We start from the raw sequence: 27661 nt of genomic DNA, 5'->3' as shown, positions 1-27661 counted from the left end.
GCTCCAGAGTGTTTTAACAGCAGCCTTGTGTTCGGGCAAAAACACAGCTCAGCAATCTGCATTTACTGAGACTGAAACACACAAAATGTCTCAAATGTCATAATGCCAGTTTAGCCCACATTGTTTAAAGGTTTTTTTTTTAAGAAATCACAGAACAGTTGGAAGTTTAAAAGAAGAAAAAGGTTGCTCTGTGTAAAAGCTCAAGTATTTTAAAAATAGCAATAGTGTTAATCTTTTACTCAGCTGTACCTCAGCACTAGATTGCAAAACCTTTCAGGAGATCCAGCACATTCAGTGATAATTTTATACTGTGACTAAAGTATTCTAGAGACTGCAGAGGCTGTTTCGATGCAAAATCTTGATACAAGACTTTGCAACATAATTAGAATGTTTAAAACTTCATTTTATGTTGTCTAAATGCTTTTAGCCTTAAATATTACTAGGTAAAATTTTCCTCACACACTTGTGTCTACTACTTTCCTATTTTGGGGGAATTTTGACTATAATAGCTGTCAGCTCTACCCTCCCACAAAACTTCATCCTGTCAATTTAGACTTCTGTGTTTTTATTTGATTATATATTCTTTGCTGTGTGATAAAAACACTGATCAAATCTTGAAATAGGTGACTTTGAGTTTGTCGTACACTGACTTTGGAAAAGAAAAAGTCCTGTTACTACCACACACAACTAAAGCAATAAAACTAAGTTTGTGTTAATGTGAAATCTTTTTTCTGAGACTATTTTGGAAGGAAAATTCACTGAGATGAGCATAAATCTGTCTTTCTGATGTATATAATCCTGTGCATGCTCTCAGCATTTAACCTGTGAAAGATGAGACCAGGTTTGAAGACTGTGTGCTGCTTCTTAATTGGAACTTAGATGAAAGTATTAACATAAAACCACTGGCTTTTCAATTTATTTCTAGATTATTCCTATACAACTTCTGATGTTAATGTTTTGTTCTGCTTTCTCCCATATTTGAACTCTTCACAGAGGACAGTGAATTAAGAAGAACCTTGCAGTCTTTAGCTTGTGGAAAAGCAAGAGTATTGATTAAAAATCCAAAGGGCAAGGATGTAGAAGATGGAGATAAATTCATCTTTAATGGTGATTTCAAGCATAAGTTGTTTAGAATAAAGATCAACCAGATTCAAATGAAAGAAACAGTACGTACTTTTTGCATTCATTCAGTTTATGTGTTATCTGTTTATCTGCATATCCCATATGGAAAGATGTAATCTCTTGTATCTTTTGCATATAAAGAAACAAATATTTAAATTCAAATTATAATTAATTTTCAGAGTAGTCAGGATGACTCAGAGAGGCAACAAAGACTTTAAAATCACTGAAATTGAAAACTTAGATTGCTTCCTGTGCTTGCAAATTTAAATGGCTATATATTAAACTAAAAGGATCTTGTAGATGTTTCAGTCCATCTAGGCAGTTTCTATGGTATTGCTGAACTCATGAATCAAATGTCACCATGTCATTCTATATTTAGCAGATAAGAAGTCTATAAAAGTTAAGGTTGTCCCTGATTCTGCAGTGAAAGCAAACCTTTTTTTGTTGTATCTGAATTCCCATTCTTGACACAAGGTGACATATTCTAATTAACAGTGACTTGTTTCTTTTTTGCCTTTGCATATTAAATTCCCTGATGGTCAAACTGGAGTTTGACACAAAACACTGCTGTGTTTGGGCTGTCAAAGTGTTATGGGCTCTCTCAAAAATCTTAGGGGAGCTTCTAAGATTTACTTTTATTTATCAAATAATGTAAGACACATTTTTTCCTTTACATTATCCTGAATTTTCTCTTGTACTTGCTTTAGCAGTACACTTCACAAATCACTTAGCTCTTGGAATGCAGCAATGCATGCATCTGTCTCAAAGATAAATGCATGAGCTTCATTTTATTGTGAAGGTTAACTATAGAGATAGAATAAAAGTAGCAACAGAGGGTGATATGATTTGTGGTGTTGTGTTGTTCTTTAGGTTGAGGAACAGGTCAGCACAACTGAAAGAGTATTTCAGGACAGGCAATATCAGATTGATGCTGCTATTGTACGAATAATGAAGATGAGGAAGACTCTTGGTCATAATCTTCTTGTTTCTGAATTGTATAATCAGCTGAAATTTCCTGTAAAGGTAACTCATGTTTTTGTTTGTCAAACCATCCTAGATTTATCTAAATATATGTAATATGTGTTTCTATTTAGCTTGTCTGTAAGAGCAAGAAATGTGAAATATCATAGAATTAAACCCAAAGAGGAAGGTATTGTGTAAACAGAAATAAGTCAGAGTATCATACTACATCAATTACATACTATGATGCATTTCTTATGCAGCTTTTAGCAGTATTTTTTTAATATGTTTGCCTTCGTATTACTAACTGTTATACTAATCTCATCTTTTCTTGTAGCCTGGAGACTTGAAAAAGAGAATTGAATCTCTCATTGACAGAGACTATATGGAGAGAGACAAAGACAACCCCAATCAGTTCCACTATGTTGCATAAAGAAGAAGAAATAGTTTTATTTAAAAATTTTTAAAAACCTTAAAAAATAAAAACCAAAATCATCCACATATATCTTTAGGACACCAAATACATATGCTGTTCCAGACTTTCCTTTTAGCAGATTTCAGCCTGATGTACATTATTCAAGCAGCTGCATGCACTGCCGTGGAAAAGAAGCAAAATGACATTAATTGATCACCTTTGTCAAGACTTCTTAGTAACTTTAAATGCCCTGGGGTTTTTTTTCCCTTCAGTTAATCTTTTGTTCTTTTGGGTTCTTCAAAATTTAGTTTTACAGTTTTCTTTAACAATGTCATTGAAGTTGGATGGAAAGGTAAAAGCACTTGTGTGAGAAATATTTCTGTCATGCAAGTCTGGTTTCTTCATTTAGGTGTTCCTAACTGCATCCACAAAGTCCCTAAATGCTGCATTCTTTAGCTACAGTTACAACTTGGGTAACTTTTTAAAAACCCTTCATTGATGAACGTGTATGTACAAGCAGTGTTGTTGAAATACACTGAAGTTTTGCACCATGAAAACCCTTAAACTTGTGTTCAGGTAATTTTCTTCCAAGTTATTTCAAACTTCAGTCTGGTTTGGATAAATCAGGTTTTGAAGTGAGATTCTTGAAGTGCCAAGAGGACAGCTGCATTCGTGTGTGTGCTGAGCTGTTGGATTCTTTAGCTAAAATATGGATTGTTCTATTATTACTACTTCTGCTGGCTTGGGTGGCAAAGATAGATCTGAGTCAAGGAGGCCCTACCTCATTTTAGGGCAGCAGGTGTATTTCACTGTAATTGCTGTAACATTTAGTTCTGCCTTGAAAATAACATCCAGGGAACCTACTGTACAGCGTGCTCCACTTTAAGAAAACAAAACCTTTTTTAAAAGAAATACTTTTATGGTCTCAATATTGGGAAAGCATAGCTTTTTGTCTTGAAAGACTGAGGACTTTGTGAGTACTTTGTTACATATTGTACATATGTAAGTTGATTTGAATTAAAGAGTGAAAGACACTGTAGATCTGTTAGATAACTGTAACTATAAGGAAGACACCTTTTCTGGTAATACTTGCAAGACTCTTTTATTTTCCTTATTTGTCTACTGGTATGTTTCATTCTGAAAAAGAGCTACCAAAGGAGTTTTGATCACTACACAAAGGAGAATTTACCTGAGCAATATTTTCTTGAGAGATACCTTACTAAGTTTATGTAACGTGGGGTTTCTTAAAGTAAACAGTGCTATGAGGTGACAACTTGTGGAACTACATATTAAAAGTCCTTATTCTGTCCTCTGGTGTTATTAATTGTATTGCATTCTGAATTATTTTGTTCCCTTTGTGTTTGGAAACTAAACACATTTAGCTTATCATATTTAAAGCATATTTAATATTATAATTTAATGTAGACTTATTTTAATATTTGAATCTTCAGTTAATGCAAATAAAATCTTTGATGCATATTAAGTATTAATTTCTTAGCCTTTGTGAGGATGTGGCACTTGAGTTTATTTTTGAGGTTGGTTTTTTAGTGTTCTACCATTCACTATGTAGTTCACTTTTTATGTATTTGGAAACCAGTCAGATCCATCTTACCAGACTTCTAAACCAAAAAGGAATATGTGCCTCACAGAAAGGTAATGGCCAGAGAGGCTTTGGCTGCACTGAAATCTGGCAGTAGTGTGCAGGAACTGTCAGGAAGCAGTGAGAATGTCCTGCCTGCCCCTTCTGAACCCCAATGTTCTGGTTCAGTAGTTTTAAACAATAGCTTAAAGCAGTGCTGTTATCCTGAAGATGACTGAAATGGTTCTGCCTCAAGAAGCAATGTTAATTAAAAGTGCTGAGATATGCAGTTTTTCTTAATTGCCACAGACTAAGGACTCTTTGGCCACTTTATTCTGGTCTAGCAATTAAAAATGAATTGTTCCACAGCAGTGGAAATTATGAAGCCTGTCTTTCTGTGCTGTATGCCCTTGGTACCCAGCTGCATCATCCCCTGCAAATAGCCTCAAGCAGCAGTACTCAAAGGGGTTCTCCTTGGTTCTCTACCCATCCCCTTACCCCCTGAACCTACAGAGAATGTCATGATCCCTGAAAACTTATCCAGACTGGTCTGCAAGTGGCTTCAGAGGTTCAAAAGCTTTGGGAGAGATTGACAGGCCAGGTAATTGTCACTCTCTTTCTCAGGTCCTCATTTTTAATTTGATTTCCTCAAATTTTTCTTACTGGGACATTTTATGTGCTAAACCAAACAGGTAAGGAGTTATTTTATTAGTCAGCATGGAAATCACTTCTCCATAGTGGAAGAGCTGCATTTGATTGCTTTTCAGTAGCTGGTGATGGAATTTGGCTGAGCAGTCTGACTGCCTGCATCAGTTGGTTCTTTGGGGTCACATTGCTGAAGTGTACCTGTACCCACAGGGCAGAGGTTGCTAAACATTTCCTCCTGGAAGATCACCCAGTGTTGAAGATGTTGAGCAGCAGCAAAGTAACAGATGTCCTCTATAGAGCATCAATGTTCAGGTATGTCAGGGAAATGTGGATCTTGGCATTTTTTAGAACAAATTGTAGAGCAGCTTCTGTGGAATCACAAAAATAACAGCAGGAGCCTGGATACAGCTGGGGGCTCTAACTTACCCAAACATATCCATTTAAAAAGCAATTTTCCTAAATGTGACATGCTGTTATCTGGCCCAGCATTTCCTGAGGGAAAGTGATTGTAAGAATGTAGGCTGGGTGCTGACTTACAGGTGCTTCCCAAGCCTGGCAGTTCCAGCTCTCCAGCCAACAGCCTCCTTTCTGCCCTCTCCTTGGGTCTTTTTTCTTTAGGTCTGTATTTTAGCTTTCCCTGGATTCCTTTAGCTGAACCTGGGTTTAGCATTTAACTCTTGATCTGCTGCAGCTTTTTCATCCTTTCTTTGTGCCATACATCTTTGAAAAAAAAGTTACACACCTTTCAGGTAACTTCAATGTCTCAATTTGTTATGCAGATCTACCTCTGCACTGCTCCAGGCTGGGGCTGAGTGCCTGGGAAGCTGCCCAGTGGAAAAGGACCTGGGGTGCTGGTGGCAGCAGCTGAACATGAGCCAGCAGTGCCCAGGTGCCCAAGAAGGCCAATGGCATCCTGGCCTGGATCAGCAATGGTGTGGCAGCAGGAGCAGGGCAGGGATTGTCCCTCTGTACTCAGCACTGGTGAGGCCATACCTCAAATCCTGTGCTCAGTTCTGGGCTACTCACTACTCTCTACTACAAGAAAGACACTGAGGGGCTGGAGAGTGTCCAGAGAAGGGCAACAGAGCTGGGGAAGGGTCTGGAACACAACTCCTATGAGGGAGGAGCAGTTCAGAGAGCTGGAGTTAAGGCTGGAAAAAAGAAGGCTCCAGACAAGGAGCCTTGTTGCTCCCTTCAACTGCCTGGAAGGAGGCTGTAGCCAGGTGGGGGCATTGCTCTATTTTCCCAGCTAACAAGTGACAGGATGACAGGGAAAGACCTCAAGCTGTGCCAGGGGAGGTTTAGACTGGCTATTAGGAAAACTTTCTTTACTGAAAGGGTTGTCAATCACTGGATCAGGCTGTCCAGGGAAGTGATGAAGCCACTATCCCTGCAGGTTTTTAAAAGGCCTCTAGATGTGGTGCTTAGGGACATAGTTTAGTGATAGGCTAGGCAGTGCTGTGTTGCCAGTTGAACTCAGTGATGTTTGAGGTCTTTTCCAACCTAAATGGTTCCATTCTGTTTGTAGGTTTATTATCTTTGGCGAGTATGTTCAGGAGAGTGGACTCTGTACCATGAACTTGGTCAGCCATTCCTAGCAAGTCTCTTCTGAAAGTAGGTAACTGTGTGAAGTCAGGTAATACTCAGCAAAAGGCTATGGGAAAACAGAGTCACGTTTCATGGAAATTCTTTCCTTGTAAAATCTCCCAGCCTGTACTCTGTCTCCTTTGTTTGTACTCTGCCTTGGCTTCACAGGACAGTTTTTACTGTAGTATGGCTCCTAACTCTCCTGGCTGTTTCCCACAAGCAGCCCAATCTGCATCCACAGCTCTTAAGAAAGGCCAGGGAGTGCATCATGATTCCTGTCTGGGCCTGTGAGCATGCTGCATGGCCAGCAGCTCTGTCAGATGAAATGTGCAGTGCCAGGGTATGGACTATGTTTCCTTTCCCTCAGTGACAGCACAAATCTGGACCTCCAGGCTGTGTATATAGCAGCTTTTACAGAAGCTTTGACTTTGTTTATGTCTTACCCTGCTCTCATGTTTGATTGATGTCAGCCAACAAGTTACCAAGCACTGGGGCTGATGGCCAGCACGGTTGTGCAAGACTTGATGCATTTGTCTGACAAACACCCTGGGAGTACTTGTACTGCAGGGAGGTGGAAATTGATATGGTGCTGTCTCTGCCCCATTAACAGTGGCCCAGTGAGCTAATGATCCACATCATGGAAGGTCAACATCGTTCTCTGCTGATAACCTTATGTTCCTTATTTACCAAATTTTACCACAGTATTGTTGCTTTATGCAACTTTTTTTTTTTTTTGTGGACAATCCAAACATCTGTAATTTTTCCCTTCATAGATGCCTACTGGTTTTCCAGCAGGGAGGCAGAATACTGCACACCAAGTTTAAACCTGACATTGGGCCTCTCTCCCCATTTGTCTTTGTGTTCTGCAGGCCTTCCTCCACTCCCAGGGCAGGTTCCAAAAACAGTGATCCAAAATGAGAACAACCCATGTCCCACCTCCATTACCCTCAACCCCTCTGCAGATGAGTCATTCAAACACTTGACCAGAGCTGCTCATTATGTCCTTTTCAAACTGACTTCTGCTTTTGGCAATGCATGGAAAGAATCAAGATTGCCAGAAGTGCTGCAGGGAAAAACAAACAAAAATAATGCCTTACTGTGTCTAAAAATGCACAGGTAAAAATGCAGCATTAAAAAAGAAATACGTGTTTATAGCAATAGCGTTGAAAATGAAAGGCAGATCCCCATGCCATCGTTAAGGAGCAACTAAACTTGTCCAGGATGTTTTGGGGAAACAGGAACTGTGAGTGAACTGAGACAAACAGCAAGGAAAGGTCAAGTTCACAGCAGCTGAACTTGACTTTAGCAGCTGGGACTACCTAAATTGCATTTCAGATGGGTTCAATGTAAAAAGGGACGAAGGCAGCTTGGGAGCAGGAACCATTCTGCCTCAGAGATGAATCTGGAGCAGCCTGCAGTGAGGAGAGGGACTCTACAGCAGGCACTGGGAGAAAGCAGAGGCACGCTGCTACTGGCACACATTCCAGTCGGACTACAAACAGGATTGCAGGAGCGAGATACAGCTTCTGGGGTTTCAGGTGAAGTAAGCATCCCCCTAGTGTGGATAAAAGAGAGCATTGGATTACGAAGTGATCAAGTGACCTGGGCTGTCCATCTCCATTACGTCTGAGAATGTTTACAAGCTAACTTCACCTTTTCTGGTTTTCTCAAAAAAAAGAAAAAAAAAAAAAAAGGATTCCTTAACAACCATCAGACATCTGAAGCTATGTGAAATTGCAATTTTTACCCATGTAACAACACGTCATTAGCAGTCCCTGTTTTGCCTTGGAACACATGTGACTCATATGTGTATCTGGGTATACAGACATAGAACACTTCGGCGACAACAGACCATCACCTTCCGATGTTTTTACACAGCTGGGACTGAATTAATTCTGTGTGAGAGGACTGTACTCACCTCAGACTGCCTTTAGCTGCAGTGTCACAAGCCCACCCTGGAGCAGCCCGGAGCCCAGCGGCACCGCCAGCCCCCGCACACGGCCCCGCTCCCCGCACACGGCCCCGCTCTCGCGAGAACTCCCCCTCGCGAGATCCTCCCCGCCCTCACCGCCGCTGCCGAGCCCCGGCCGGGTCACGTGACGGGGTCCGCCTCCGTGACGCCAGCGGTCACATGACCGGCCGGGGCCGTCGCCAGAGCGCCCCGAGCGCGGAGCCGCCGCCGCCCCGCGCCCGCCCTCGCTCCGAGCCCGCTCCCGCCGCGCCCGTCCCTGCACCCCGACATGGCCCGGGGGCTGCTGGCGGCGGCCGCCCTGCTCGGTAAGGCGGGGAGACGCGGGAGGCCCGTGCGATCGGCGGGGTGGCGGGGGCGGGTCGCAGCGGCCTGAGGGGGCCCCGGGGCCGGCGGCGCTGGACGCGGCACCTGTAACCGGAGACCCGACCGCTCCGCCTGCCTGCTGTCGGCCTGCCCGGGCGCTGACTGAGCCGCGGGGGCTCTGGGCTCTTGGGGGCCATCCCCCGCGCCGGGCCCCTGTGGCGCCCGGGAGCCTCCGAGGCGATGAGGGACGGGAGGCGGCGGCGGCCGCGCTGAGCCGCGTTGGGGCCCGGGAGCGCCGGGCTGGGCACCTGCGCTGGGTGCGGGGACTGCGCTCGGGAAGGACCTGGAAACGCGCCTGGAGCACGAGGCACGGAGGCGCGGGGGTACTGATGTCATTGCTAGGAAGCAGCGCTGTTCTATAGGATAGATAGTGCTCCGGTGCTTAACGGCTTTATTCCTGCCCTGTCTTGAGTAAAATAGGGAACGCGTCTGGAATAGAGAGATTTCAGTGCCTTGATGAGAAGGTTTGTTAGGTCAGCGAGGCTGTTTAACGAGGAAGTGTGTCTTGCTTGTTTTCTGATAACTGCCTTGCTTTTGGTTTCTTGTCTTGAAAGCCACATCACACAACGCTGGCAGGTTTCTGAGCTGTGGCTTTGGCAGCAAAGGAAACTTGTTCAGCAGCTAGCCAAAATATTTCCTAAATAGAGTAGCAGTTGAGAATGCTTATCTGCCATCATTTTTGAGCCGGGACAGTCCCTGTGACTCCTGTAACGCCTCTTTGGTAGTAAATATCGTTATCGCCATTGACCGGACTTCAGTCTCACTGAGCCCAAAAGGTGCCGCTCGGAAAGGGCAGCGAGCAGTTCAGATATCCAGCCCTCGTGAGCCAGTGCAGCAAGCACAGTGATTTACAGTGCTCCTGCCTTTTAGGGCTGCCAGCTGAAGTATTGTTGAACTGGTGTCGTAGTGGGAGTTACTTGAATAGCTTGTTTGATATAGTTATGGCTAAATGAAGAATTGTGTTATGGTTTGCTTTCAAATCAGCTTTTGTGATTTTAATGTGGTGCCACAGTTAATACTTTTGGCCATTGCAGTAGTCTTCCTCTGCTTAATTGGCAGTTAAAAACATCATTTGGTGCACCATCTTTGTCGCTTTCTGGCATGTGAGATGTGTTAGGTTTCTGCAACTGAGGCAACAGATTAGTTTGTTTTACCACAGATTTATTTATTTTTGATTTTTAAAAAATTTTATTTACTGATAGTCAGGACTTTGTACCAGTGTCTAGTAGCTTGGTAGCTGGGCGTTTCTGCATAACTTTATACTACAATCTTGGGGGAAGATCTTGTGGTGCAGATAGAGACCCCTTTCTTTCTAGAGTGTGGGGTTTGGGTTGTGGGTAAGGGGAGAAGAATAAGAGAGAAATATAATATATGAGCTGAAGTCTTTAGATATTTTAGCTCATTTGCAGCCTTTTAATCATCTGAGTTAACACTGGTTAGGATAAGGTCATGATCACAGAAGACTGAAAGATTAGTATGGGTGGGGCTGATGTGAGAATTGTTTGGTGGTGCCTTGACTTCAGGACAGCAGAATTTTTTTCCCACCTGAATACCTCACCATATCTCACTTAGTGTTTCAGTTTTCTCTTTAGATTGAGCAGCAAGCACTAAGCTGAACGTTCCATGTGTCAGCATTGAGCATTTTGTAATCAATTTCCTCACTACCGTCAAATATACATATGGAATTAAGAAAACATTTAGGTATCATATGGTACACGCAGGGAAAGGGGGCTGTGGGCAATGGAAGTACCTCCCCTAAACTTAGCTGCTGCTTTTTGAAACCCTGGGTAAGATGGTGCTCGTCTGTTGTGGAGCGCGATGAGTCACTTGGGTTGTGTGCCAAAGCCAGCAGAGCTGCTCGTGCTCTCTGAGATCTGGAGCACCCGTACATTGTTTCATTACTGAAACACTGACACATCACAGAACACATTCCTCTAGATTTAAGGTTAGAATCAGACATGTGTAGTGAATAAGTAATGAAGTGTTTGAGAATTGCAGAAGGGAAAATTAGTTTTTCAAAGTAGTGTGATGACATTTCAGAGTCACTGACGTATAATCCACATGTTTCTATTGTGCAACTCTAGTCCAAAGAGGAATTTCAAACCTTACTACCCATGCAGAGATAGTTGAGAAACTTGATAATAAATTCTAGCCAGTGAGAAATCTGGTGCAGAATTGGTTTTTTTTCAGGTTTGGCATTATTGGGTGTTTGCAACTGAGACCAGCATAACTTGGTTTTCACAAAATCTAACTGCTTTAATGTTGAGCAACTTTGGAAATATTGTTTTACCAAGTGCTGTCCTTGACATAGTGTTTGCTTGATAGCTGCTTGAAGTGTATGGGCAGAGTCTAAGGATCTGAATTAGCGTGCCAGTCATCATGTGATAGGTTACTTGGCAGATGACAGAGTGAAGAATTGCCTCTAAGTACAGAGGAACCTGACTCAAAGATTGATACTCTGTTGCAACATTAACTGCTGTTATCTCTGATAAGCCTTTGTAGGTCTCAAAGATAAACTTTTATTTCTAGCAAAAGGCACACCTTGCTTTTGCTTGTTTCAGCTTCCACAGTTTGTCTTTGCTCTCAAGTCAGCCGTGATTGTTTGGAAATTCCTTGAGAAAGCTTGGTGCTGAAATGGATTTCTTGGTATGTGTTCTCTTAAGCTTGGCAGAAGACACTTTTGGGCATGTAAGTGGTGGGAATTACAACAGCTATTTGAACAATCCCTTGCATTATCTGGACTCTACATTGCATACTTTTAAATGTACCTTATGTTTTGGTAAATCAGGATTCCACAGTTTTGGGGCATCTGACTTCAAGATGGACTGGTGTCCCTTTCAGTTTCAGTATAACAGTTTCTAAACCTCCTCTATCCCTTGACAGCACCACTGACTATCAGAACTACTTTTTCTACTGTTAATTTCAAATGTGAGAGTCTTAGGTGCACCCTGGCATTAAGAGTACAGAGTTTAAATGTGCTTCAGCTCTGTGGGCACTTTTTCCTTCCCCAGTGTTCAGCCTTGAGCACAGTAGTTCACAGTTAATACATTTGGTTTTCTTGTATTAAACTTCTGATGGCATCTGTTTTCTAACAGGAATTCAGTCTATATGATATGGGAACACCTGTATTCTTACTTTCCTTGGCAGGGTTAAGATCTACTCTCTAGGACTAGGAGGGTGGTTTTACTCAGGCAGTTAGTTTATTTCCAATATCTTCTCCTCTGGGGAAGCTTTCTCTTTAAATTGTCACACAGTGCTCCTTTCTTCAAAACATTGTTTGGGGCTGGCAGCTGCCTTGAAGAATGTGTGTTAGTTGTGTGGTGTGATACAGCAGCACTATCCAGAGCCAGTTCAAAATGGACTTGTGTGAATGCTGAAAAGGGTCTGGCCAGGGGAGTTCAGCTCTCCCAGTGCACTCAAGCAATCACTTGCTGTAGAGCTATCCCAAGACTTCCTTCCTTTAGATAGGAAGCCATAAAGAAGTTTCACGTGACTAAACTTGAGAGAGTTGTGCAATTCTCTGGTCAAATGGTAAGTGTATGGCTGTTAGATTGCTTTTCCTTTCTAATGCTTTTGTGCTTGTGTAATTTGGTTTATAAGGACAGGAATTATTCATCTGCAAACTGAAATGGAAAAACAAAATGTTTGCTGCCTTAATTGAAATCAACAATATCAAAACCATAATCTGAGATGACATGAATTTGTCTCTTGGTTGGCAAGGATGCATATTCTGGGCAGAATCAGGAACTTGGTGTAATCAGGTGCTGCACCTGCTCAAGTGCAGCAAGTTCTCTTATCTCTGAATTAAGCTCTATTCTCCCTTTCCCCACCACTGTGTGGGTATTCAAGTGAATCCAGCCTTGTCTTCTCCTGCCAGCTTTCCAGGCAGCCAGCATTCAGTCTCATGTGTCTGTTGGTGAAAGGTAAGTATAACTCATCATTTCATGGAGACCATCTTGCCTCTTGCAAAGTGTTTTGTACGTCAAGCCTGTCACAGGATTTTCCTGCTCTCAGTTGTTCCTGTCTTTCTGTATTATCCCAAGGTGGTATAGTTTCTGAATCCTAAGGAAGTGATCTTGACTTGGTCTTCTGATAAAGGACTTGGACCTGGTGTCCCTCTGGGAGTGGTGCATACATTGGAAGACAGAGCATTGTAGGAGAGTGTAACTCCTTGGGGATTTTTCCATTCTATTCTCTGGCATAGATTTAGCAGTTAAAAGTGGTGACTGAAATTACCACTGTTCACAGAATGGCACTGAGATGACAGGATCATTCTGAACCACCAGAATGAGTAAATTACCGGGCAGTTTGGTTAACGTGTACAATAGAAAATAAACCTTCTTTAGATAATGACCAGCATTTCTTATCTCCTTGGATTAATGCCCCACAGATAGCAGTGTTCACTGTGTTTGTCATCAGAACACCTGGGCAAAGGTGCAAGGCAACACATCAGTGCTGCAGCTCAGGTACAGGATGATTATTCAGGGCTGGCATCCCTTATCCCAGAGTGCTGCTGTGCAGCATTTCCAGGTGGGCTGGAGCTGAGGAGAATCTGTGGCTGTGACCAGGCTGTGGGATACTCTGAGCCCCATCACAGCACATCCCAGGAGCTGGCAGCTCACTGTGCTGCAGCCATGGTTTTCCTCCTGAGCACTACAGGCAATGGTTTCCCTCCTGAACCCTGCAGGCAGGCCCATGCACCAGGTATCTGTATGGCTTAAAGTGCTGATGATCCAGGATGTGTGCCCAGGTGGATTTGGATGGCTTGCTGCCCTTTATCCCAAGAGGGAGAACAATGCTAAAGAAGTTTTTACTTATGCAGGAAACTATAGTAATAAACCCCAGATTATACAGAAGTAGCTTTTGGTTTTTCCTTATTGTCAGTGTTTCATGTTTCTAATAGGAATTGGAGGCAAAGTAAATCATTAACTGAAGTAACTGATGTCCTCTTTGCAAGCAGATGGTGTACACAGTTCCCATTAAATCGGCTTGATTTTCGAGCACACAACAACCATTTGTCTCTCTCCCTTAGTAGGTTTCCATTATATGGGAGAGTAAATCATGGGTAGCTGTGTTTGACTAACAGGATTTCAGTTATAAAAAAGCTGAAACCTGAAAGCATGTGCTAGATTGTTTTGTTAGCTTTGTAGTGTTCAGCTTTAAACAAACAACTTTATGAGGTGGGTTTCTTTAAGATAAATTGTTAGACAATCAAGGAAGTATTTGTTTTGTTTGACTTAGTTATTTTATCTCAGATTGTTAATATACTTTGGGTTTTCTTGAGGTAGGTATGTTAGATAAAGAAGGATGCTGGATTTTATTCAAGCAAGATCTTTAGTTGTTGCTTTAACAGTTGCCTGAAATGTTTTCTTGGCATGACTATTTCTTCACTGCAAAAATGAGGTATGAAGGGAGTGATTGTCTTATGATTTTCAATTGAAAATATGCTGCTAAAATAAATATTATGAGCAGTCTTTTGTTGGAATTTACTGGAATACAAAGGAAGCATCTGAACCAAGTGAAATTTCTTTGACCATTTTTAGTAATTCCTTTACTAGATATCCATAATGTAGTGCTTCCAGCCAAATGATAATGAACCTAACAAAACTTACTTTTGGCTATTGAAAGATCTTGGACTGCTTAATTTAAATCTGAAGTACTGCACTTGCTGTGCCACGGACAGTTGTCATAGAGGGCTCTGCAGTTTATTAAGAGGAACATTTGAAGCCTAAAGTTAAGAATTTGGAGGTTGTATCAGTTTTTGTGTTTAACTACAAAGAATGATATTGTTATGAGATGTACAAACAATATTCTCAACTTGTAGATATGCCCTGATAGAATTAAGCAATACATTATGTAACTTTATTAGAAATATTCCCAGAATGGATTGATTCAACATCAGTTTGCTTTTCTGTAGTCTTGACATTTTGACTGTAGGCTTGTAGTGTTTGTAGGCTGGTGATGATTCATGCATTAATCACTACTTGACACTGAAACTGCCTTTACAAAACTCAACAGCTGCTTTGCTGCGAGCTGTTCCTGTGCCTTAAACTGGCTGGAGCAGACAGTAGGCGGGACCTTCTTTCCTTCAGCGTCTTCATTTGTTCTTCAGCGTTTTTTTTCAATTTTTCTTTGCTCCTATGTCCCATACATTTCACTTGTTTTCATCTGCATTCCTTCAGGACCTTGGGAGCAGATGGTGCTGCAGCTCAGTTCTGTCTGCTCACCGTGCCTGGGAGTGTTGCCTTACTTGCAGTGAAACAGCTCTCGCCACTCCACCAAGGACACTCAGTGTCTCATCACTGAAACTGCAAATCCAGCAGCTGCTAATCGTTCTTAAGGAGGACTGGGCTTTTATAGCATTTGTTCCACACTAATGAAATCAGGATTCATGTAATGATATGACTTTAACCTTACAAAAATCTAGTAGCTATGTAGGTGTTACTATTTAATGTTCATTCATGCCCCTTATTCTTTATTACTTAAACTTGCTGAGGGTGATTTATCAGCTCTTCATTACCAGAATTTGTCTTCCATTTCGTGTTTTCTGGTACCTCAGCATTGTCTGTTGTTCTCTAAATCATTTGTAATGGACAGGTCTGTCATGTTTTCATTTAGGCCAGTAACATTTTTCTTATTTTTCAGTCTTTTCTTTCCCCTGCATTTCTTTTAAAAATTCTTTTTCTTTCATTGTTTTACTCAGTTACTTCATTATTTTTAGCTCTAAAATTGCCAAGATTTTAATAGCTATCAGACAAGGGAGTCTGCATGCACACTGAAGGTTTTCATTCTAGCACATTTTTCAGTCATAGTGTTAGTTCAAGGAGCAATGGATTCTTATTCCCTGCCTCAGCTTTTTTCTATGCTGTGCTAGAAATCTTCAGGAGGGTGTAAGCAGCTTGCTTAGGAGAAAGCAGTGCTTGCATGAAATGTAAACAAGTTCCAGTTGTAAATGCAAATTGAAACTTTCATGTGGGTGAGCATGTTTCTGATACTGCTCTGAATTGCAGTAAATAACATTTCGTTGGGAATATGTGCTCCTTAATGAACATTTTATGCTGGACATAAAGGCAAAGGTAGGACAGGTTTCATTTGAATTAAGTTTTCTATGCTGTCTGTTCTTAAGCATTTTCTTTCTTCTGTCTATCTCTGATTTCAAGTCTGGACTCTCAGAAAAATAGATAAAGTTGAATGGATTCCAGCTTTGCCCTCCTTGGTGCTGGGAGAGGATGTGATGTTGCTAAGGGGAGGCTGACAAGGGAAGATGCTTGCTGGGTGCCAGAGAAATAGTTTCCAATGTGTTCCTGCAACTGATGTGCCTTCTGCTGAAGTCCAGCTGACCAAAGTCCAATTTTTCCTAATAATTGTCTTTGTACAATTGTACACACCATAGTTTTGCAGTGAAAAGTTGTAAGATTTGTTTTTGGAAAACTTCTCAGGGAGGGAAGCTAGCTAATGGATAATCCCTCATCTGGATCTCTTTGCTGTTATCAGCAGTTGAATGGATTAGCATGTTTGTCTCCTTAAAGCTTATTTGCTTGTGATAATGGCTTATGTCTTGCAGCTGTTTTTTTATCAGGTTTTCTGCAAGACTGAAGCTGTTGCAAATGCAAACTGATAAAGTGCTAGCATGAAGATGGTTCACAGTTTTTGCAGTGAGGTTCACTTGTGGGGTGTGGTGGTGACAAATTGAGAATCTGAAAAATAAAAGATTCTAAAATGAAGAACTGGTCAGGTGCAGGAGCACTGTCAGATATCCCTTGCCACAAATGAAGGAGGAGATAACCAGCTTTCCAGCTGTTTCCAGCCTGCCCCAGTGTGTCCCACGTGTGGAGCTTTGTTGGCAGTGGGCACTGTCCCACTGGTGCCAGTCCATGCTGCCATGAGAAGGATGGCTGCGTGCTCCCCTTGCTGTGTGTCCTTGTTATGTCAGTACTTTGGGCAGCTGTACCCAGTGTGCTCTGAGCATAGAGGCTGCAGTGGAACAAGGTCCAGAAAGGCTTTTCTGTGCTCTGCTCAGCAGCTCAGTCTGAGTTTAGCTTAAACCAGTCAGGAAAACATAACCTCACTGTATGTCAAGGTCTTGGCCTCCTCCTCCTCTAAAGTGTGGAGAGTGTGAGGATGGTAAAGAGAAGTTCTCCTGGCAGGGGTAGCATGCTCTATCATGCTATTTTTGGCAGTGCCTTCAAAACATCTGCAGTCCATCCAGGCTTTCTAAATGCTGCATTCAGTGCACGTGCAGCTGAGTGCCCTGGTACAGCAGGAGTGAAGGCTGCATGCTGTGCTCTGGGGGCAAGGCAGAGTGTTGGAGGCATGCAGGATCAAATAAGCTAAGCCAGGTCTGGCTGAAGATGGTGAAATGGTTGCTGTGTGCAGAGAGCACTGAAGGTGCCTTGAGCACTGTGACTGCTGTTTATTGCATGTCTTTCTTATCTCTTAGGAACCAGAATGTCAACAGTTTTGGTTTGAGTGGCTTTGCAGTTTTATAAATGAGATGTTTAATTTGCCTTCTGTTTGTTAGTGATGTTGAAGTTAATCTAGAGACTGTTAATGCCAAAGTTTCCAAACTCAACTCATGCTTAAGTTTTACTCCTAAAATGTACAGTTGTACATATTTGTCTCTTTGCGATTAAAAATGCAAATTTATGTGACACCAGGTTAACCACTTTTTATTTTTATCAGGCTTTTTACAGGCTTCCTCTTCATTTGAAGTGAAAGATTCAAGTGGTAAGGTCTGCATAATTGCTGATTTGACAGTAGCCTTCTCAGTGGAATACAAAGTCGGTGGGCAAAAAGAGGTAAGGGCAGTGAGTATCTGACTGCTTCTCATTTATTAGTCTTTTTACTATTTATAAAATATGTGGTATCTTTGCACATGTGCAGTATTTAAACTTTCTCTGAGTATCTTTGCATGAAAAGCTGCTTCCACAAAGATTTTTACTCTTCCAGTCATGTTGCATCAGCTTTTCTTTATTACCGATGCTGCTTCTAATTAAATGGAAAGGTTGAGGCTGCCTGAAAGAAACACAAACAAAACATGTGCAATTACTTTTGTGACTGTAATTCCACACCTGTCCTGTTGATAAATAAAATGGCTTTCACTGGAACTGTAAAGGCAAAAACACTACGGAGTTCTCTTTTGGTAACTTGGTCACACTCACGTGGATTAAATCTAAACTGAAACATAGCTTTTAAACTTTTTAAACTCTGGAAATCTGTGACCTTCTTACTTGGCAAATCTCTAGATTTCAGTGTATCTACAGACTAGTGCAATGCTTACAAATTGTTCATATTAACAGCAAAACCTTGTTAATGGAAAATTAAGAATTTACCTTAACAAATAAGTTTTGGGATTTTTTTGTATCTTCACTACTGAATAGGAATTGGGTATTATTTATAGTCTTATTGCAGTTTTGTGTTGTTGATTTATTTTTTTTTCCTAGCCATCAGTGCAATATAAGGTTAAAAAAATCCTACTACTTTACCAGTGTGGTGCACTTGCTCTGTGTGATTCGAACTGAGGCTTATACAATTATAATCCATGTTTTCAGTGGTGCTGATGGTATGAAATCCTGCTGATACTGGTATATGTGTTCAGAGCTGACTTCTTTCATAACATACTTTTGTCTGTTTCTTTTTGTAAGCAGTAAGCTCAGAACTTCAAAGTAAATGTTGTGTTGGTCTTCAGATACCAATTTCTTTATAATGTGTAATAAACTCAAAGTGTTACAGCCAAGCTACATAGGATGTACCATTCACTTTTGTTCTTGCTCAGTTGTACTACAAGAAGCAGAGCTTAAATTCTCCCATTTTTCACATGTCCAGAGTTTGCCAGATTTGATTCTTGTAGTACAGAAGTACCTGCAAATTCATATTGCTGGTTTAGAAGGAAGAAAAGTCTTAGAAGTGCTGTGAGTATGTACTGTTTAGTCCTCCAATTTCAGAGAGCAGGATTCTCAAACTTCAATGCCAGTAGCACGCTGCTTGCTGTATGCTGGTATATAAGTGTCATAGACATCTTCTATGAAAAATCTTTTCTTTAGGACTTTTCTTCCTGAGAAACTGGGAGGCTTCAGGAACAAAATGTAAACAATTATTATCTGCTGCTGTGGAATGCAACAAGCGGATTTGTGATTAGTCTCATGCAGGTGTTTCTAATTAATGACTAATCACAGTCAGCTGGCTTGGACAGAGAGTCCAAGCCACAAGCCTTTATCATTCTCTCTCTTTCTATTCTTAGCTAGCCTTCATTATAATTCTTTCTTTTTCTATTCTTAGCTAGCCTTCTGATGAAATCTTTTCTTCTATTCTTTTAGTATAGTTTTAATATAATATATATCATAAAATAATAAATCAGCCTTCTGAAACATGGAGTCAGATCCTCATCTCTTCCCTTATCCTCGGACCCCTGTGAACACTGTCACATATAAGTAGACATCTTATATGTAATGTCTGCTGTATGTTTGTAACAGTTTCACGGGATATTTAAAAAGCTGTGAGGAAAAGCTTACATGTGTTTTATTTTCTACCCCACAGTTTGTACACTTTTTTCTTCCACAAAATGCTTCAGTAGACTCACAGAGCTCATGTGGTAAAGATAATGCATCTCATCCAGTTCTGGTATTGGATTTTGGAGCAGGACATTCGTTAAGCCTGAATTTTTCAGAATCTGCAGACAACTACCAAGTTGAAGAGTTAGTTTTCCACTACAATCTGTCAGATGCAACTTTATTCCCAAATTCAAGTACAGGTAAAATAAAAACTTACTGTTGTTACTGCAAAACCCTTCCAGATATAATACTAAGTCCTTTCTTTGAATACTGTTACATACTAATGCAATGTATTTTTTTACAGTGGGCATGAAGACTGTGTCACATAAAAGTGTCATTCAGGCACACATGGGCACAAAATACAGATGCATCAACTCCAAGCACATCAATATGAAGAATGCCAATGTTACTTTTAGCAATGTCACTTTGGAAGCCTATCTCACAAATGGCACTTTCAGTGTGAACAGTAAGTATCTTGTAACAGAAAATGAACTTGATGAGCTAATAGTTCAAATAATAGGTTATTTCTTTGTAAGTCCTGACTAATCGTATTAAAGGTGAGTACTGGATCTAAAACTCTGACAACAGCATCTTTTGAAATGAATGGACTTGCCTCAGGTTTTCTCTGTAGGATGTCAGAGTCTGTGGCTAGGGGATAGTGCCCTGGGTTCCCATGGGTATTGTTCTGGGCTGTTCATGAGTATGGGTGTTAAACGCATGCTGCAGTAGGTTGAGTGGGCACAGGGCCAAAATCCTAGTTTAAGAAGTATCTGATAACTTCCAAGCATTATGGCCTCTACCAGAGTAATTTGAACTAGTTACTCTGTGCTCTGGGGAAAATTAGTGAAATAATGGCAGACGGTAGAGAATTGGTCTGTAGAGAGCAGAAACGAACATCTTCCTACAGGAGGTTTTATGTCAGCTGTAAAAGTCAGGTTTTTCTCCTTCAGAGACAACCACTAAGGTTTTTATCCTGATTTTTTTGTATTGAAAAGTAGTGTGGAATTTTACTTCAAATTACTAAAGGCCAATTACTTCCTGGTGTGTTCATGTCCTTTGCTTTTGTGGCAGCAGTCTTCAAACACAAAAGAGCTGTATAAACTGATTACCCGTACTATCTTAGAGAGTGATAAGTCTTTGCCCTACTTTTAGAGTCTTCATTTTTCCTGGGATGTAGAACTTTCCTTCAGCTGTTCATCACATTTATGCACCTGCTAAGTTGAAACTAATATTAAAAATTAGGGCAGCCAGTGCTAGCATGGAATGGTTACAATGAACAAGTGCCTTCTACTGGAGTATCTCCCTCCACCTTGTCCAATTTCTGTGAAAAATACCTTGCCTGATGTATGATAATAGCGGCATTGACTTCCTTTATGGCTGCTTCACATGACTGGCTCAGATTTGTATGTACCATTCCCTTGGTCAAACTTTTCCATTCAGTGAACTAGTTTGCAGTAAAGATGTGTACCTACATTTATGCTTAAAAAACCCCTACACCAAACACTGATTTCTATTTCTGGAGTCTTCAGAACTAATTTTTTTTTAATTATGGAACTTTGATCTGATTGTTTTAGCAGTTAAGTATGATAAGTGATTGTTTATCAGCAGGTTTAATATAAGATATGATACTGGGAAAAGCTGATTTTTGCTTCTACAAAACTTCAGTGAAATCTCCCTACTGTGTAATACTTTTCTTTTTAAGACATTAAGATCTTCTTTTATATAATCCTCTGGTTCCATTCTTGTAGGCTTGTGCCTTCCCCTGTCCCTTAGGCAGCTAGTTATTGATAAACTTCAGATCTGGAATTTTTCCTTAATGTTTTTCTTTTCTCTGCAAATCTTTAATGAAAGGATATTTCTGCCAGTGATTGGTACAAGGCTCACTGAAGGGAAGAAGGGTCAATATTCAGTGCATCTGCATAAATGGAAATTGTGACTCTGTCAGTGTACTAGAAGTTAGTGACTGAGGGGATGGTAGTGGTTATCTGCAGCTCTGAAAGGACACTTCCTTTTCCTCTGTGTTGGTAGTTTTGCCAGCTGCTTTCCTCTAACTGTCAATAAAAGACATAAGGATTTGTCTCATCTTGTGATCTGTCCTGAAGAGCTACTAGAAACTGCTCTAAATCAGTTCAGTAAAAATAATGTATCAAAACTCCAACTAGGCCAAACTTCCACTCAATGTGATTTTGTTGTTTCCATCTGTGCCAAGTTAAAGAAGAGCCTCTGTGTGTTGAGGTCTTGCAGATAGAGGGTAATTCTCCTTTGAAGTGCCAGTATCAGTCTATAAAATGCAGGATCACTCCTTCTTCATCCACCTTCATTCTGCTCTTGGACTTTCCAGGAGTGGAGTAGAAATAGGAAAGCATGCTATGTTGGAGTGTGTGTGACTTCAGACGGTGTGATTAAAGTTCTTCTCTCTGAGCCATAATCAAAAATTAAGCTGCTTAAACTGTTTAAGGCTATTTATTAGTTGTCTTGTATCTGTGAAACATGTATGCCTTAAATTTTAGAAGTAGGCCCTTTGAGTGAGAGTTGATTGTTGCTGCAGTTGCTGTTGTCCTTAAAAAGTTGCAAGTTGTTATCCCTGGCATGTGGAGATGACCTTGGCTTGGAACATGGAAGTCTCTACTTGAGTAATGTCTTTGTTATGACCTTTGGTTTTGGCTTAGATGTTCAATGCAGGAACCTTCTTGGCTCCCAGATCAAGTTAAGAGCTTGCTGCCACATGTTTCCAAGTAGTCTGGCAAATAAATCAGAGTCACTGTTCCCTTGGAAGTTGCTGCTGGACTGGATGAAAAGAGAAGGTGAACTTGCACACCTTCACAGCCTTGTTAACCCCGTGGAGGGTGGCTCCTCGTGCAGGACTGAAGAGAGGATACAGCAGAAAACTTGGCATCAGAAGCAGTCTTAGAATCCCCCCCCAAGGACAGAAGAGCCAGAGCAATATATTAAGGCTACTCTGGTTATTGCCAGAATAATGAGAGTGAGGGGAAGGAGAATACATCTGGGAAACCACTTTGAACAGTGAGCAGGACTCTTCCTCTGCTTCTCCCACACGAGTGCCCAGAGTGTGTGATAGGGATCCCAGCCTGGCTGTGAACAGACAGCAGGAACACTGGAACAGCAGGACAGCAGGAATGCTGGGTCTGTCAGATTTACCCTGAGCTGATGGCAAAGTGAAATGATGGATGTGAATGAAAGTGGATGTGGTCCCCATGCATTTAGTAAATTAACAGCAGAGGTGTAATTTTCTCATGCCATGCTTTAAAAGGGTCTCAGACTTTGCAACAAGACTTTAGGTAATGCTTTACTGTTGTGTTTCTGAGCTTTTATTATCTTTTGTTAGGAAAAAAGCTACTTGAAATTGTGTTGTCTTTCCCTCAAGGATTAAAAAGGTAGATCATCCACAGCTTCATTTTCTTTGGTAATGACTGTTTTCCTTTCTCTGCAGAGACAGAATGTGCTGAAGATATGGTCTCTACTACTACTATGGCACCTACAACTCCTAAACAGACTACTGGCCAGGTTCCAACAGCTGGCCCAACACCAACATCATCACCCCAAAATCCCACAATTGGTAAATACAATGTGACTGGTCCAAATGGAACCTGTGTACTGGCCTACATGGGCTTACAGCTTAATATCACCTATCCAAAAAAAGATGAAAAGGTACATTTTGATTTTTGTTTTTTCAAAACCTTCAGATTTCTTCTTTGGGGAAGAGTTGGTAAATTATTATAAGCTAACCTTTTTCTTTTAGAAGCTCAGGTGTTTGTGTTCATCTATCATTGTCCTCTATTTGAATTTCTTAACCTGCTCTGGACTAGTGACATTCCAAACACTTGTACTGAAAGTGGTTCTTAAGGATTATTCCATTCACTAAAAGCAGCATTAAACTGGTCTGTTGAATCCAGGAAGTGTATATATGGTCATTTAAGAGAAGTAGTAAAAATTACCAAGATATGACATGGGGAATCCTGTTATCAAAGTTGCAATCAAAACAAGATTTTTAAACTGTTAAATACAGAAATTTGGCCTGAGGTATAGAAAGAGTGAATGATTAGTAGAAGGGAAAATTACTATTGTAAAACTGGACAGGCTTCTGACTTAATTACCCTCTAGCCAGTACTGAAGACATTTGGGTTTGACTTTGATGCTTAAAAGCTGCATAACATCTGATTTTAATAGTATTTTTAAAAAGAGAGGAAAAATACAAGGTATCTGTAAGATCCAGCCCTGGCACAAATTCTTTCCCTCCACTGTTGCTGCAGAGCCTGGCTTGCCAGCCCTATGGACAAACCCAGAGTCCTAAAAGGACTGTTGAATGCCCCCAACAGGAAACAGTGCTACTGCATTTATTTATGATGTTGATGACTGAAAGGTAAAATCATGATCACTTACAGCTGGTGTGTGGCTGCACACTGGCTTGTTGTGATGGTAACTGTGTTTTAGCCACCTTAATTGTGTGAAATTCCCTGATTCTGGTGTTCTGCTTCTGGTGGAACAGCTGATTTCTAGTGTAATGACCAGTGAGGAGGTGGCAAGTAGGTTTTCTGGTCACATGAGGATCAGCTAAGAGCTACTGAAAGGGTTTCTATTTAATTGTTTGACAAGTGGCATTAAACCCACAGCCTTCTGCAGATGCAAGACAGTATAAAATCACAAACCATGGACATGTTTTACAAAAGTAAAACATTTTGAACTGAAATGACATATAAGATGATTTGCTGACAGGTGGTCCCCTTAATTGCTTCTACCTTATGTCAAAGCAGTATTTTATAGCATCTTGCCCTCTGTGTGGTGTGGTGGTTCTTGATGTTTTTTCTTATGCCACAAGGACCCAAGCAGTTTGTGTGGAGAAAGCAGTTGGGTTCTTGCCTGCAGCCAGTCAGGGCTGCAGAAAGCTTTGTTGGATGTGCCCTTTGTTAGTTGTGTGCCAGCTTTAGTTGTGGGTCTGCCCTGGGGTCTGGAACACAGGGCAAACACAACTGTAGGCACCAGACACAAGGCAGCCACAGCTCAGCTGAGTGCAAGGTGTTGTGCTCAGTCCCTTCAAGTGTCATAATTGCTCCTCTTCTCTCACAGATGGGTTTGGAGTTGCTGAATTTCGTACCACATAATACAACTTCTTCTGGGAGATGTGACAATTCATCTGCCTTGTTGAACCTGACTTTTGAGAAAACAAGGGTTATCTTCCAGTTTGCCTTGGTAAGAATCTCTGCACCAAGTGTGCAGGGTCTGCAGCACTTTCCATGTGGGAAAAGTAACTGGGGCAAGGGCAAGAGAAAAAAAGACAGCAACAAAGAGAGTAACTAGTTCCTTTGGTTTTAATACTAGGATTTAGTGGGTTTTATGCTTGGTTACCATTGTGTGAAAAGAATGTGTTTGTGTATATATGCACATGTACACAGAAAAGTATTTTGTTTGGAGTGGGAACTTCCTTGAAGATTGTGTTGCTTACTTTTTAAGGCTTCTTGCTGAAACTGGGAGCAGCCTGTGACAAGTGGGCATCTAATCTAACTTTAGGCCTGGAGCTGGGTTTAAGTTCTCATTAATATTCTGTGTACAGCCCAAAGGCCAAGTGTGCTTGTCTTCTGGTCCCCTGTGATGGTTGGGAATGCTGTTTCCCACAGCCCTGCCCCAGGTGCTGTATTGAGCTGCATACCTTTGAGGACTGAATCTACTGTTTGTCAGAGCTTCATGCTCCTTTTCATGCTGATCACGTTGAGCTGTTGCTATTAAATGACTCCACAGCTCTGTGGGGTACCAAGTTCACTGCAAGTAGGCTGCTTAAGCAATGGGTGGGACTATGCCTGCAGTGTGGAATTCAACAGTTTGGGGGTGTCAAGGCCTCCTTTCTCTGGCTCTTTGCCCTCTCACAAAATAATCTTCCTTAAGGTGCATACTTTCTGTAGCTTTTCTCTCCTGAAGTCCAACTAAACACCTCCTCTGGATGCTAATCCCATTTGTGGTCTACATTTTAAAAACCTTTCTCAAAATGCATGCAGATTGCAACCTGAAAATCTTATTTTGTACATCGTCATCCTAAATGACAACTACTGATTTGTTGGTTTTTGTGGTTTTTTTAAGAATGCAAGTGCTGAAAAATTCTTCCTGCAAGGTGTGAGTGTAAGCACAACCCTGCCTTCTGAAGCAAAAAGTAAGGACTTCTAAAAAAATTTTCTCTCTGTGACTACTTCTTTAAATGTTAAGGGTAGCCTGCATTAAATAATGTATGAGAAATGTTAGGGATGAATGTATCAAATTGTGGCTCTATGAGCTTATAGCTCCTGCTCTTCAGATTTATATAATTGATTGAGTTTCTCTGAATAAGATATTAATAAGAGTTTCTCTTACACAGATCCAAAATTTGAAGCATCAAACAACAGTATGAGTGAGCTGAGAGCTTCAGTAGGGAACTCGTACAAGTGCAGCTCTGAGGAGAATCTGCAGGTCTCGGACCAAGCCCTTCTCAATGTGTTTAATGTTCAGGTCCAGATTTTCAAGATTGATGGAGACAAATTTGGGCCAGGTAAGAGGTTTGCATTTGGCAGCCCCTGTCAAATATCCAAGATTTGTGAAGTATACTTAGCTATAAATACAACATTCTGTAGTCAAATGTCAGCTTGTGGGTGCTATGCTTAGCCTCTGCATGCCCCACTACATATGATGTGGGGGCTGATTAAGATGTCCAAGTTGAGGCTAGTGGGAGAAGTATGTAAAAAGCTGTGAAACAACTTGGACTTGTTCCTGATGGTCCAGAGAAGAGTTAAGGAAGGGTGCTACCTTTCCCTCCAAACTATGTGCAGACAGTTGTGTGAAAGGGGCAAACCTGTCCCTTGTGACTATGATGAAAGCAAAATAACTGTGGGAAGGGTCATGTGGATATTTATGATGGCTAAATTTGTGTATAACAGCTCTTGAGGAGGAAACAATCAGTATAATCTCCATATTGTGTATACAGCTGGTGCTAGAAAGACTTCATCCTGAATGATCATAATTAGTGGACCTGGCTTCCTTTTCACTGTTGACAAGCTAGCTGAGCCAGTTTTATTGACATGCTGAGAGCAGAATGCTGAAGTTCTGCATGTAGCTATCTGTTGGTGCACTAGTACCTAACATGGATCTTTTTCTCTCTCTTCAGTGGAAGAATGTCAACTGGATGAAAATAACATGCTGATCCCTATAATAGTTGGTGCAGCCCTTGCTGGTCTTGTTCTAATTGTCTTGATTGCTTACCTGATTGGCAGAAAGAGGAGCCATGCTGGATATCAAACAATTTAATTACTTGCACTAAAATCCAGTATAGATGAAAAGCAATTGCAAGAGGCTGGGGGAAAAAATCCCCCGACATTTCCCCTGAACTGGTTGATATTGTAAGGTAACATCTTTTCTTGCAAATTGCTTCTTTAAAGTCTGCTTTATTAAATGTGAAATCATCTTGCAGCATTTAACTATGCACAAAAATAACTTCTGAAGATTCTGGTGTTTAATTTTGCTAACTAGTTTTAATATTTACCCACTTAGAAAGAAGCTAAAAGTTTTTAAGGGTGCTTTTTTGGAATTGGCTAAGATTATGTCAGCTACAGATTCCAGAGAGAGATGTTGCTAACTCTGACTCAATTTCAGAACTCTTAACAAAGGGAAAAGGTTCATTATTTGCACCGCTGCCATTGAGCGATGATGTAAAGTATACTGATGATGCATTTGAAAAAATTTTAGTAACAACTGACAAAATTGAAATCTAAAACCTGAACTTCACCTTGTCTCTTGGGTGTGTATTTTTTACTAAGCTTTAAACTCAATGCCTGGCACATGCAGGGTGTGAAAGATGCAATACTCAAACCTTACAGGAACTCTTTATGATTGGACAACTCCCCTGTTTGATATTTTTGATGCTCTGCCAGCTTGTTAGGAGCTGGTACTTTTTTAAAATGGGTGTTATTTTTATTTACTTTTTTTTGTAAAGTTATTTCAGTCTGTTCTGTTGGAAGGTTCTGAGAGATCCTGTTACTGCACATGTGTACAATATAGATCTCAATCTGCTGATTCTATTGCTTTAAACTTGGCTGGGGGGGGTTGTACACTTTAAGGATCAGTTCTTATGTATGCATTGCCTGTAACAATGCTAATAAAGACACTTTTTTTTCTGTATTTCTTAGTATTGCTGATCACTCTTAAAACTGTTTGTTGAGGGCTGAAGTCATGGTTTGGCAATACTTGGGAAGCTTGAGGCAATCATTAGTGTGGAGTTAAACAAGTGCTTAAGTTTTTTCCTTGTGGCACAAAGGAAAACCTTAATCTGTGTGTGTGTGTTGGAATCAGGTTGGTTTTGCTCTTTGTGTTTGGAAACAAGGAAAGCTTTGCGTTGGTAACCTGAGACCTGGAGGAGTTAACTCTAAAGTGTCACTTCCTGAGACATGTGCTGTACCAGTCTGCCTGCCTGAGCCTCACTTTCTGACAGT

General features: G+C 41.0%; 2 protein-coding genes and 1 long non-coding RNA gene across 5 annotated transcripts in view; 2 read left to right on the top strand and 1 right to left on the bottom strand.

Annotated features, from left to right (window-relative positions):
• Window positions 1–3806, top strand: part of CUL4A (cullin 4A) — a 34291-nt gene extending 30485 nt beyond the window's left edge. For 2 of the 3 annotated variants that reach the window (XM_059467120.1, XM_059467119.1), the window contains 3 exons: window positions 994–1166; window positions 1993–2145; window positions 2420–3806. In XM_059467120.1, the coding sequence (XP_059323103.1) occupies window positions 994–1166; window positions 1993–2145; window positions 2420–2515 (422 nt within the window). In that variant the 3' untranslated portion in view covers window positions 2516–3806. Of the gene's footprint in view, window positions 1–993; window positions 1167–1992; window positions 2146–2419 lie in introns of those variants that run through there. The other variant, XR_009417963.1, reaches the window with a different exon arrangement.
• Window positions 2508–8323, bottom strand: LOC132070377 (uncharacterized). Its single transcript, XR_009417965.1, has 2 exons — window positions 8230–8323; window positions 2508–7866 (listed from the first exon to the last, which is right to left on the bottom strand). It is a non-coding gene; the product is annotated as an uncharacterized LOC132070377 (long non-coding RNA).
• Window positions 8324–8401: 78 nt separating this feature from the next.
• Window positions 8402–27350, top strand: LAMP1 (lysosomal associated membrane protein 1). Its single transcript, XM_059467121.1, has 9 exons — window positions 8402–8588; window positions 17329–17444; window positions 19183–19396; window positions 19501–19662; window positions 22648–22865; window positions 24282–24404; window positions 25287–25356; window positions 25558–25728; window positions 26341–27350. The coding sequence occupies exons 1-9, from the start codon at window positions 8552–8554 to the stop codon at window positions 26478–26480; spliced, it is 1251 nt and encodes a 416-aa protein (XP_059323104.1). The 5' UTR covers window positions 8402–8551; the 3' UTR covers window positions 26481–27350.
• Window positions 27351–27661: the final 311 nt, after the last annotated feature.

The sequence above is a fragment of the Ammospiza nelsoni genome, chromosome 2 (genome assembly GCF_027579445.1).
Source record: "Ammospiza nelsoni isolate bAmmNel1 chromosome 2, bAmmNel1.pri, whole genome shotgun sequence".
Taxonomy (NCBI): Eukaryota; Metazoa; Chordata; class Aves; order Passeriformes; family Passerellidae; genus Ammospiza; species Ammospiza nelsoni.
Note: the sequence above shows the minus strand (reverse complement) of the source record. Positions and strands in the feature narration are given on the sequence as shown.

Bases quoted from the DNA above. Each gene is read 5' to 3' on its own strand.
- LAMP1 (XM_059467121.1), top strand. From the start codon at position 8,552: ATGGCCCGGGGGCTGCTGGCGGCGGCCGCCCTGCTCG. The intron at 17,445-19,182 runs GTAAGGGCAGTG...TCTACCCCACAG, and splicing joins AAGTCGGTGGGCAAAAAGAG to TTTGTACACTTTTTTCTTCC. The intron at 19,663-22,647 runs GTAAGTATCTTG...CTTTCTCTGCAG, and splicing joins TGGCACTTTCAGTGTGAACA to AGACAGAATGTGCTGAAGAT.